The sequence below is a fragment of the Electrophorus electricus genome, chromosome 16, assembly GCF_013358815.1.
Source record: "Electrophorus electricus isolate fEleEle1 chromosome 16, fEleEle1.pri, whole genome shotgun sequence".
NCBI classification, from domain to species: domain Eukaryota; kingdom Metazoa; phylum Chordata; class Actinopteri; order Gymnotiformes; family Gymnotidae; genus Electrophorus; species Electrophorus electricus.
The window spans coordinates 9,855,907-9,868,875 of record NC_049550.1 but is presented as its reverse complement, the minus strand read 5'-3'; the positions used below and the strand labels follow the sequence as shown (position 1 = coordinate 9,868,875).

At 44.6% G+C, this 12,969-nt stretch overlaps 1 protein-coding gene across 11 annotated transcripts in view; it reads left to right on the top strand.

Annotated features, from left to right (window-relative positions):
• Positions 1 to 12,969, top strand: part of LOC113578485 (mitogen-activated protein kinase kinase kinase kinase 4-like) — a 44,369-nt gene that overhangs the window by 12,266 nt on the left and 19,134 nt on the right. For all 11 annotated transcript variants that reach the window (XM_035534618.1, XM_035534621.1, XM_035534624.1 and 8 more), the window contains exon 4: positions 9,382 to 9,438. In XM_035534618.1, the coding sequence (XP_035390511.1) occupies positions 9,382 to 9,438 (57 nt within the window). The remainder of the gene's footprint in view (positions 1 to 9,381; positions 9,439 to 12,969) is intronic.

Below are 12,969 nucleotides of genomic sequence, written 5' to 3'. Positions count from 1 at the left end.
AGGAGGGTGGACAAAAGAGACAGACTGCTGATAAGGCAGTAGTGAGGGGTGGGGGTTAGCTTTCAGTGGTTGCTTCTAAGCCTTCCCAAAACTGGACATCCACCCCTACTTTGTCTCCTTACACCTCCCCCTCCCCACACTCTCCTACTCTCTAATAGACAGAAAAGCACCTCACTGTCTTTAGCACTGGCTGAATAGAGGCCCTTTTTGACTGATGGGGTCCTGCACTACGATGCCCCATAAACCTCTGGCACTAGACCTAGATCTCAGGAACCTAGATATGCTCCTAAATTATCATGCTTTTTTTTTTCTCCTAAAAAGACCAATCATTTATTTTTATTTATTTATTTTTTTTAAAGCTGACAACCTTTACAATGACCTTCCCATAACAAAACGCACTGCTGGAAAAATCTGGTTTTGGTCAGAGCCGAGTGTTCATAGCTAAATGAATGACTTAATTTGAACAGGTGTAACATCAGACTCACCTGATTTGAAAATGAGCTGACTAGTCCAGTGGCGTTTCAGTAGGGAAGCCGTTAAAGCATGCAGCTCAGTGCTTCTTCCCCGGATCTCCAAAGCTCAGTGAGATGGCTTCTCTATGCTTCCTCATACGTCTCCCTCTGGCAGTTGGTCAATGGGTGAATAATTGGTCTCCCTCACTTTCCGTAACTGGAGATCTTTTTATTACCGTTTTCTGTGAAATTGATATCCCCTCATCACACATCTTATATTTATCTTAATCCCTAACTCTTTGAAGATGTGACAAAAAAACATTCCCCATTTTGAGGTAGCCAGTTACTGCCTTCGCCCCAAAACGGATGGTTACGTTTGTGGCTCCAGAGGGGCCTGTAATTGCTTTTACAGGGTGGATGTTATTTTTAACAGAATGATAAAGCTGCGTTAGTTTTTAGTGGTCCTCCTTTCACCCATAGCACACAAGACATCCATTACAATGTTAACCTTACACTACCTTAACCTATGGCCATCAGTTACACCTTGAGCTTTATATGCCTTGGATATCAAGCCTTGCTGACACCTCCCTTTTACAACAGTTCAGATTTGTCTTTTTTTTTTTGTTTGTTTTGTTTCACCTTTGTTGAAAGCAGGAAGAGTGTGTCCATATGGCTTTGATTATGCTATTGTTCAATGAAAACAAATGTCCTTATTAACCCATAACATTTTTTGAATTCAAAATTTAATCTTACATTTTGTTCTGGTCACCATTTAAATAATAGTGAAAGCGGTATTATTTAGACAGATGTGAACAGCAAATATTCATTGTGTTTGGGCTTGGTTATTTCTCTCAGCAAGGCACAAATGGAGCCTTAACTGGCTGGCTTGCCTCCTCTATTTATTTTGTTCTTAATCCCAGATCTTTAACCCCATGCTCATTGCCACCGAAATGAAGAACCTAATCTGCCAGTGCTCAGGACAGAGAACATATAGAAATGTTCTTCCATCTTGGCTGAGTCGATTCTCCTCTCTGCCCTGAAGTATGTTGATGCCAGCAGACAGCACACTAATCCGCCTGTGGTTCGAAGGCTTTTGAGGCTTTTCACAGCCTGAGGGCATGGTTGGAGCGTGGCCAGACCAGACCCCCCCTAGTCCCTTGGCTGCTCGTGCAGCCGATTGTCCGAGATCAAAAGGTCTGGATCCCTGGAATTCTCCATTTTTCCTAGCTCCGTTTGGTCCCACAGACAAGGAACATGGTGGCTGGCAAAAAGGGGGGTTTGGATGTTATGGTTCCATGGCACCATCCTCATGGAGTGAGTGGGGGAGAGTGAGCGAAACAGAAAATAAGAGAGAAGATGAAGGGCCTGGGAAGAAATTGCGGTTTGGACATTGGGGGTCCATAGCGCCCCCTTCTGTAAAGGACCAGCTGCGCGGCCATTTCGGAACCTTGAGGAAAAGCTGAGTCACCTCCAGCTAGTCCGGCTGTGGCTAAAACCTGTTTTTCAATTCAGGGCTGGTACTCGCACTCCAGATGCTTCCCATGTTCCCTCTACCTTTTGGTTTACTCATAAGTCTCTCTTTTGGTGATAACAGCTTCATTGACCGCCAGGCCCTGTGTCTGTGGGTCGTCTGCTATGACGGTCTGGATGTATTTTAGTAATGTGGCTATTGTGTGCCAGGCTGTGGGGAAGATGGGCCCTCTGTCACTGTTCACATCTCTGCCTGACCCACCGGCACCCTGCTGCTTTTTTGGCCTACTCTCTTGCCTTTTTTAGATACACACTTTTCTTCTCATGTGTGAGTGAAAAACACAGACTTTTTCTGGAATCTTTTGCCGTTCCTGGCAGCGCCTCTGTCTACCACCGACCTGCATGCTCACACCTCAGGCAGTGTGTGTTTGGTCATTAGTGTCTGAGCCTGTGCATTTTAGTATTCTCAGCTGGGAAACAAGACTCTTCAGCATACATATAAAAATATTTGCTTCCTATCCTTATTATAATGCTATGCTTCCTTTCGGTTCCTTATTCTCTCTCTCTCACACACACACACCAAACACACACCACACACTGCTGGCTCTTTTGTAGCAGGTGATTAAACAGCTGTCTTTTGGAGCAGCTGAGAGCAGCTCTGCTGTGGCAGTAATACAGGGGCCCTACTCTCTCTGCTCAGTGAAATGGGCTCATGCTTCACAATGCACAAGCTCCCAATGAACAAATGGACTGAGACAGCCATTTCTCCTGTGAATAGCTCTCTTGCTAGCGTGTGCTCTCTCTCTCTCATATGCTTGATCTATTTCTTTTTTTTACACTCTTTATTTTACTAAAACCTCTTTATACATTATGCACACTGTCTGAGATCAGTCATGTTAACATGCAGCTATTGAGATGAATTTTCTAGACGGCTAAATGATCCTTGCATGGGTGTCGCAGTAAATCAATAATGACGAGACAACAACCTCCTGCGGCACGTCTCGCGCGACAGGACTGGTTCTAAGGTTAGCTGCCTTCTGTTTCCTTATTAAAACAAATATGAGACTTTAACAGCCAGCTGTCTGCCCTGTTTTTATAATTGCCTAACCAAGGCAGCCTCGACCCTGTTCTGTTGTGCAATTGGGTTCTTATCATAATGCAAAGAACTTGGCTGGAAACCTTGCAATTTTTTGATCTAAATATTGTGACTCAAGATATGGATCATATGCAACATCTAATGTGTGGAGTTTTTTTTTAAAATTTATTTATTTATTTATTTTCCCCTCTTACTTTTCCATTCTCAAACTTTGAATACATTGATCTGTTTGCATGAAGCATCTCCAAGTTGTAGTTGGACTCTAGTAGATGTTATTGGGACTGTAAATGACATTTTATAAAGGGAGAAATCTGACCCTAGATTGACTCCGCAGCCAGGAATCTCTAAACAGCAGTAAGTTGGTGGCGCGGAGCTGCTGTCTGTTCCTCAGCTTAGCAGCATGCTTTTGTCATGTGCTGCTTGTCCTCCTCGTCCCTGGATGGCTGTTTGGTTTCTGTTGAGAATGCTGGGGAGTGTGTGTGTTCGTTCGCCCTGCACCAGCTTTCTCCATTATGTCATCTTGCATCTACGGCATACCCCCATGCCACTGTGCACCCCTCTGGGTTCTATAGCTGCCAATGCGTTGATGCACTCCTCCTTTAGAACTGCCCCCTGGCACCCCTGCCGTAGTGTGCTAGTCTTCTTGACGTTAGCACTGCCTCCTGGTGCCCCTGCCCCTAAGTTACTACTAAAAATCAAAGTATTATTACTGGAAACGAGCAACATGGTAACGTGTCAACTTAGCATCACCCAGCCTAACTTACTGGCTTCACAGTGCATTCATGTACAATTTTATGGCAAGTATGAAAACCATTTTCTGCTTAGCAGCCAAATCACTTAAATGTCACTGAGATATTACAGTTTGAAACGCCTAGCCAGCTGTCAGTCAGCCATCAGAAAGCAGACCCTGCAGAGTTCTGTGCTCGCAGAGGCCGTGTCCATGAACGAGTTCTTTGGAAGCTGCCTGGCTTCCCGTGTGGCTCAGCTTGGGTTCTTATCCCTGGTAGAGCTCCCTGAACAGATAACCTTGTTGCCCCTGCAGGCTCCGCCCACCTCACACAACGCTCTCAGTCTACTCCACGCTAACGTGCTTGGTACGCTAATGTGGTTCATGCACTGATGCTGTTTAGTGTGCAGACACATGGAAAAAGCTGTGAGGGTTATTTTTGTTATGCAAAATAAAGAGCTCTACCATGGTCATGCGACCATAAAGGGTTATGCTATCCTTCACACTGCTGTTTAGTTCTGATTCTTTGTTTGGTTTACCGTTAGTTTCCAATGCAGCATATTTCTAATGTTCTGTGGTCACAAAGTTTTTCACTCGGAGTCGATTCTGTTCTCTCCACTTCCTGTCAGATGGGCAACTCTTCAGCATTGCTTCCTGCCACACTGTCTGCCCTGGCTAGGTCACTCCCAGGATCATCGGACCTCATAAACTGTCTGTGCAGGCTTGAGGTTACACTGAAAAAGTGTGTGTGTGTATGTGGGGGGGGAACTTGATCCCCATTTGGTGCACCTGTGAACTCTGACCCTACCAAAGGGTTGTGTTTGGGGCTTCCCAGCGGCTGCCTTGAAGCTGATAACATCGGGAGTTTTTTCATAGCTGCTCCCTCAGATCAAAGCCAAGGGGGCGTGGCTTTCCTTTTTCAGACTTGGCATGTTAAGGGGGAGGGGGCTGTAGCAGTGATTATCATTTTTCGGGCACCAGTGGCTATTCTGTGTTGGCTTTGGGCCAAGCAATTCAATTAAAGTGATAGATTCATGGACTATGAATCTATCACTCCCTCCTTCCCTGGATGGGAGGGCGTTTTCTTTTAGATGGCAGCGCACTGTATAGCAGGGTGATGAAATCACTGGGAAATCGGCGCTTGAGGAAGAGTTCGGAGTGCCGGCAGTGGAACGGAAAGCAGTGGAGAGAATGGCTCCGCCTCCTGGTTTCCATCGATTGCCTAAGTTAGCTCCCTCCAGCAGGCAAACGGCATGACATTTGTCTACATAACAATGAGTCTCCTTGGAAGGTTTATTTGAATCGAATGGCGAGAAGAAACTGAACGACCGCACAACTCCTAAAACCACGACTCGTGAGTGTCGTCTGTATATGTGAGAAAGCAATCCAGTGCTCAGCCCAAAAAACGCACATTAAAATAAAGTCTCTTGTCGTGCCACTGGAGAGGCTGAACTTAAGGATGATGCCCCTTGGCTGAGGGCACTTGTTGGACCCTGCCTTGCATATTGGGAGTGAAAGGAGAGGAGATGCTCAAGCACTAGAATTATCATGTATGCAGACATTTGTCTGCTCTTGTGCACAAGACCCATACAACTCTCTAGATCCCCCTTGCCTGTCCTCTTCTCTTCCAGTGCTATCCCCATATTACCAGCCCTTTTAGGCTGGTGCGGGCTTGCCGCTGCTTTGCCTGCTGGGCTCGCTCATGTGGCTGGGGCGGGTGGGCGGTGGCTATGTGCACTCCACTCCTCCGAGGCAGTGACACCACTGCTACTACTAACCGTCGCTCATAGATTTACTTGGAAACCCATGATTTGACCAGAAAGCAGCCCTTGTTGGTTGGTTGGTTGGTTTGATTTTAAAAACCATCTCAGAAAAACAGGGATCTGGTTGACTTTTGTCTAGTGTAGTTAATTCTAAACCTACATTTCTGCCAGTCAGCAGGTAACAGCAAAGCCTTGGTGTTGTGATTTAAAACAAAATGTCAGCTGAACAGCATGTTTTGCGGTGTTTGTACCAACCTGTTTCCTGATGTGCTCATCACTTCCACGTATGATGCCGTCTTGCTGCCATCACTTCCTCTAAACTGCCTACAAACTGCTCCACCCTGACTGCCAGCTGCACAGGCGTTCCACAGTGTGATTCAGTGGCATGTTGGACCACTTTCCCCTCATTGAGATGGGAAGAACTTCAGATAAGTGTGTGTGTGGGAGGGAGTGTGGGGTGTTTTACGTCTGTACTATAACAACTCTTGACTAGTTGTTCTATGCGTGACCACCATTACCAATAGGCATTACAAAGTAATATCAGCAGCAAGATGTTAGAAATACCACAGTTAAAGACATGCCTTCAGTTTTTGTATCACCAGTTAATGAAGGAAAAGACACGTCCTGATTCTGATCCTGGTCAGCACTTGCTGACTGTCATTGAAGTGCCCTACGAGTGTGTCCTACACTCCAGTCCGCTGCCACCCACTGATCTGTATCCAGGAAGATCAGGATCCCACAAAGCTGTTTTCACCAGTGCCCACAATATGGATGTGTAATCCTTACCCTCTGTTCTAATCTGGTCTTCCTGTGCAGTGCTTCTTTAGCTGAGTCCTCTACCAGGCACATGAGAGTTTGATTCTTCAGCTGATTCAGAACCCTGCTGTCTGGAAGGTAGTTCACTCGCGCTTCTTTTGCAGATGGCTTGTTGTGAAGGCGCTGGTTTCTCAGGCCACCAGGAGCTCAGTTAGTCTGTAGTGCAGTGTGACTCGTCCTCTTTGGCATTTCCTCAGGGAAGTCCAGCACTCTACGAGAGATGCTATCAAACTGCTGTCCAAGGACCAGGATGGTTTAAGTCAGATTTCCTTGGCACTGTCCTCTTCCTCTGTCCTCTTCATCAGCCCAGCACCATAAAAAACTGTGCTGTGGGCCTGTAAGCGTAGGCTTTGAGTTCTGTTTGTCTTCCTGTACATGTCTTGTTTCTCATAGCCCCCTTCTCTCCTTCTACTCTAAACTTATTTGACAGTCCTGTCACTTTTTTAAATAAAGATTTTTACATTTGCATTCACATCCTTTGGCAGACACCATTGTCCAGAGCAACTTAGAAAAGTTATTTGTACTCCATCAAAAGCTTTATCCCTTATTCATGCTAGCATAGATGGGGCTGTTCTTGAAACTAACCTAAGTTAGTTAAGCTAAAGGCCTGGCTAATGAAGACAGGTTTTTTTCTTTTTCTTTTTTTCTTTAAGTGCTTAGTGAACTCACTAAGAGAAGGCAGTAGTAACAGTGCATTGGAAAACATGAAGATCGGTGTAGAGCTATAACCAACTACATGCCATATGGTACCTTGGGTCCTAATAGGCTTTCCAGATGAACCCTGTTCTGGATTGATGCAAGATGCAAAGAGTCAGTCCACTGAAAGGGGTTGTCCATGCACACAGATAGATACAGCTAAAACAGTACAGACACTGTTGGCTTCTTTCAGAATGACCTGTAGAGGAAGCACAAAGATAATGGGGCGGGGGGGTGGATGGAAGAGTGTTCACAGTAGACATGCTGTTAGCAAACTCTGGTCTCGTTCTGTAATTGGCTTTTTCCTCCAGCAGCTCGGCTGACTTCCTGCCTGCATTCTTTGACAGGGACCTCTTGCGAGTGCTACTTCTTACCACAGTTTGTGAATTGCGTTTTTAACTGCTTTCCCAAGCCATGTTCATGTTGGCTAATTTGTGATGAGCTCATCTGGTCCTGCTCTTCCTGCTTGGTAAAACCTGAAGGACTCTGTGGGATTCCAGCAAACAATGAGCTCATAATCTGCCTTTTATCTAAGGAGCTCTTTACTGGCTGCCGTCCAAACTCAGCTTGAGAGACTGGACTCCTCGTTCTAGGCAAAGCGTTCATTATTCTTCTCTCTGAATTATTTTCAAAAGCAAAGCTCGTACTGTTTGCTTTTGACTGTAGAAATGAGGGTTGCGATGCACTAATGTCTGCACTAATGATCTGTTTGGTCCTGAAGTGGAACTTAAATCTCAGGTCTCATCTTTCAAATTCAGTTAACTGCATATTACATTTCTAAGGTCAAAATTATTGATTATTTGTTGTGGTGCTCGCATTAAGAAGAGGGAGAAATGAGCATTAACTTGGCCATTCAAAAATGTATTCAAACCAGGATACATTCTTCACTATGATTCAGCTTGTACCCTGCTTTTCCTCATCCTTTACCACCTTCCTGTTTTTAACAAATTTGTTTTTATCATCTTATCACATTTTGAGCTGGCTATGGTGTCTGTACGCATTTTCCCTGGGTCTGTGCTCCAGATGTTTTACCTCAGAGGGCTCCCTCTCTGCCATCATGATGATGTAATCTCACTTTTTCATGGCAAGAAAATGACTGACAATGCAACGATCCACAAAATTGACCTCCAACCTTTATTCCAGAGCTGTTCTGATCCATTGTCCGTTATCCCCCAAACCTCTGGTTCTCCTCGTAATAGGCAGGCCTGGGAGTGCAAAGCTCTCGGCTCAAATATCAGCTCTACCGTGCAGACAAAGGAAACCCAAAACTGCCAATGCTGACAGCAGGGTTCTGCTGGCCCAAACACCGCCCCCCCCCCCACACACACACCCCACATGAGCTCACCCCCATCCAGTTCCTCCTCCGAATCTGTTTGCCTGAGGCAGGATGATATCACTGACAGGCCATACCATTCTGACAAGGCAGGGTGACTGTTTTGCCTTTCACGACACAGAACCTTTCTTTTGTTTTGACATTCCACTTGTCAGAACTTTTCATCCTTTTCATGAAGTGTTGTACACAAGTCTGGGGCTCTCCAATCTTTGATATAATCAGGAGAGATTACTGCCTAGGCTGGGAGGTTTTTGGCTCCTGTCAGCGCAGTGCTTCTCTAGCTGTCTTTCACTTTGCTCAGTGGAGGTGCCTGGCATTCGTAAGCACTTATCTAAACTCTCAGGGTCCATATATCTTCACTGTGTGTTATGTCCCCCACTGTGATTTTCAGATTCTTCTGAAAGGAAATTGGGGGGGGGGGGGACTTTACTTGAGCGTACATTCCTCAGAGACCATGGCTGTGAATGATGGCTGACTTCTTAACTGCCAGTTTTAACCACGTTTCCCCTGTGAAGCCCCAGCACCATATTGGCATCGCTGGGCTGTGTCATCACCACCAAACAATACTGCTTTTCTTTGGAGAACTGACATTTGGGTAGTTGATTAAAGAGAGAGGCCTGTCTATTTTTGGCTCTGTTTATGTTAAGGAGGATGAAGGACAAAGGGGTAGATGGAGAAAGGGAGTGAGAAAAAGAGGTGCTGGGAGAGAAGTGAGAGGAGTGTGGGAATGTTTACATAGGGGCCTGGGATTGGGGTCAAACTTGAACCTTGTGTATTGCTCACTTGTTGCAGGAACAAAGAGGAAGGTTGAGGTCACTTTAATATTTCATTGTTCTTTCAGAGCAGTTCAGTGGCATTCAGGTTTAATTTTTCCATACCCCAGTTCCAGGTCGCTGGAATGTACACGAGTGAAAAAAAATATGAAATGACTGTCAACTTCTCATCTGGCAAGGGCAATATTTTGATAGACTATTTGTATTAGTGTCGAGAATGGTGACTAACTGTGTTTGTTTGGTTTTTCCCTACAGGGTCGACATGTCAAGACGGGACAGCTGGCGGCCATCAAGGTCATGGACGTCACGGAGGTATAGTGATGCACCACTCTAACACTGATCTAAAATCTTTCCTCCTACCTCATATGGCTTTTATCATTTAGTGGGAAGCTGGTCCTGGAGCAGATTTAAAAGAGTGCCCTTCACTCTGAGCAATTTTTATGGAAACTATATGAAGACATCGTCTCCAATGTAAACAGTCTTATCTATAGGTCTGAGAGACCACTCTGGTGCCCAGACCAAAAAAACAAACAAAAACAGCACCTGGTCTGGCTGTTAGTGTTAATGTTTTCAAACTACACCACACATTCATTTGATATGTAAGAAAAAGCCTTAAAGACCTATGCTGACAGCTGACTCTTAATCTTGTCTTATTTCTTCACTTGGATGTGTGTCTCTTTTTGAAGACAGTATTTCAGGAGATGTAAGGAAATTGCTTTGCACCAAAAGAATCTATCTGCAATATCTCTGCTTGAACATCTGTGCACTGTCCATGTGTGCTGGTGTGATGAACCTGAGCCTGGTTAACCTTGATGGACAATAAATCATTAGGTGGAAGTCCTTTTATGGATAAGATTCTGAGCATTGTGGACCACACCATGCCATCTTCCATAAGGTTTTCACACGCGTTCTGTTGTGGTGATTTTCAGTGAATAGCCTTAAATGGGCAGTGCTTAGCATGTCTTGAGTGGAGGTTCCAGTTCTCTGGGCCTATATAATGACAGTTTATAAAATTGCAATTAAGTACAGGTCCTTCTCAGTTTTAGGAAGATTTTATGATCTTAAGTTGGGGTACTTATCAAAGCATGACATTTCTGTCTCAGGCTTCCCTGACCCCATATCCACCTCACTAGAGCTATGTACATGGCCAGGGACACACACACAAGATTGATAGGAGTGTGTTCACCCACACAGTCCCCAGAAAGAGTCCATTCCTCCAGTGTCAGCAAAAGTAGTGCTCCAGAGTGGAACTTCCACTACTAGTGCGCCATTTGCTAAATTTGTTAAGCTTTACTGGCTATAAGGTGGAGGTTTCTCCAGAAGATTCTCCAGATACTCCAGATGTGTCAGTAGTATTAATATTAAAGTGTGGTTTTGTTTTTTTTTTGTTTGGTTTTTTTTAATGCGATGATTGATTGGTGCTTGTAGTACAGTGCAGCATTCCTCAGTTCGAGTTTTAGGCGTTCTGCTGGAAGGTTGCCTGGAGTTAAACAGCCTCGCAACCTCTGTCTTTCTATGTCGCACAGGTTCAGTTTCAATCAAACCATCCTGTAATTCAATCAAAATGTCTCCCATAAACAGAGTTGATGAATGAAATATTAGGTCAATCAAGATTTTCACAGTTATCAGAAAAGCCATCAGAAGGGGGAGCAAGTAAGTACAGTCCTTTTCTACATGCTGCGCTCACTACGCAACTTTGCAAAAACATGACATTTTTATGTCTGTAGGGTTGGTTGAATGTTTCGTAAATCGAGTTCCTCTGAACCCCGTGTAGCAAAAAGTTAATCATCTTGTGGCTCTTCCAGTGGTAATGGTGTCAGCACGCGGTGCTGAGCTGTGTTTGGCTGTTTTTGCATCTGTTGCCGCTCATGTGGGGTGTGGCTGCATCTTCTTGAGTGACCTTGTGGCACAACCCTTCAGTGCCATCACAAATATAGCGACACGGCGGCACGACCAGTTTTGGGAAGGCGTTCAGACTCGCCCGCAGTGCTCCTTCTTCCTTCGCTCAGCAGCCCGGGAACAAGGAGTTCCATGACAGTGAAGCACCGCTCAGCCGCTTTCCCGCAGTATGTGCTGGCAAGCCTTCCTGTTTACTCGACATCCGCGTGGCAAACGGGTGAGATGAATACTAGGCCCAGTTTCTGAGGCCCTTGTCCTCTCACGCTTATCAGGATTGTTAGAAAATTGTGCTGATTTAGATGCGGGCATCATGTGCTTTAAAGCAGACTGTGATCTCTGAATACCATATGCTTCATCTGGCCTTACATCTGAAAAAAGTCTTAACATGCTGTCTTAAATTGAGCTGCTTCTTACCAGATAAGGGTTTCAAGTTTTGCTAACAACCTCTTGTGGAAATAAAGTGCACAGTACGGACAGGCTTGATGGCTCTGGGTTATGAACCAAGCATCACCAGAAAGATAAAGATCAGGAGCATTTCGTTATGTAGCTAGCCTCATGAATCAGGTTTAGCCACTGTGCTTTAGCTAGCATGCTGTGACCCAGATTCCCTATAGATACATATGCCCACCCAGCCACACACGCTGCCCCCTCCAAGAGCTGACATGTATGAAGAGGAACGTTAACCTTTTACCTTTGGTTCCCAAATTGAGTTAAAAAAAATATATAATAATTTATCCTTCTCTTTTAGCATTCTGTTTCTTTCAATGTCTGTTTCTTTAGCTTTCTTTTTTCCTATTTTTAGCTTGAAAAATCTATGGGAACCACTGTACCAAATAAACAAGACCTCCACTGCTTATTTATAGACCACAAGGCCCAATCCCATTTCACCCTTTGGCACTACCACTTAGCCCTACCCCTCCATTTTTGCATGTTAATGCCTAGGAGTAGGGTGTCTCAATTCTTGCTGGTATAGAGGTCTAAGAGTTAGGGCTGCATGGCCCTCCAATCAGAGGTTTTTCCAGAGGCATACTCCAGAGTGTTATAAGAGAGTTTCTCATTAGTACATTGCAAATTGCAGCAAAGTAGGTCTACATAACCAAAAAGACCCACAAATGTACGTTTCACTGTTAATAAAGACATTAGAATAACGATAAATACAATATTATCTTAGTTTAATGTCATTTCAGTGCATTATGGCACTTACACCAAGCATAAAAACATCGCTAGTAGTATGCCTGTCAAAAACTATATAAAGTTAAATCATTATTGCTGATTTTTGCATGCAATCACACATTGACATCTTCATCCCCTCCCTTTGAAGGCATATGACACCCAAAATTGAACAAAGGTCTTGCAGTGATGTTGCTGAACTTCACTGCTCCTCTAATATCAGCGCTGGCTGACATGCTGCCCTACAGTGCAGCATTAGTAGCCTGCTAATGAAGTAGTGTTGTTTTTTTTGGTGACCATTTGATGCATGAAATTGAAGTTGTGAACAGCTGCTGACAAACTCAAAAGGATGCTTATAGTCCACACGAGGTCGGCATATTGGAAAAAGTCTGGCAAAAACAGACTCGAAGAGTTTATGTGAAAGCCATTGAGCACTACTGATAACCTATTGGGTTCTTTTCCCATTTCATAGGGGGAAACATTTTAAATCACTACACTTCTAACTCACTTCCAAGGGGCACAGGGACACTCGGAAACAAGGGGTATGGGTAAAAATAAGAAATTGGATTGGGCCCAAGGCAGTGTGTGTGAGTGTATTTATAAAGCCAAACCAGACTTCAATTAGACAAAAATGCTAGTTGTACTGTACAACTATCCTTCAATAAGCCTTTGTCATGTCATGCACACACAGCACATGACTGAGAGCAGCAGTGTGTTTCGAGTTAGCCATAATGGGTGTTGGAGCAAGCGAAAGCTTGGCAGAGGTCACATTTC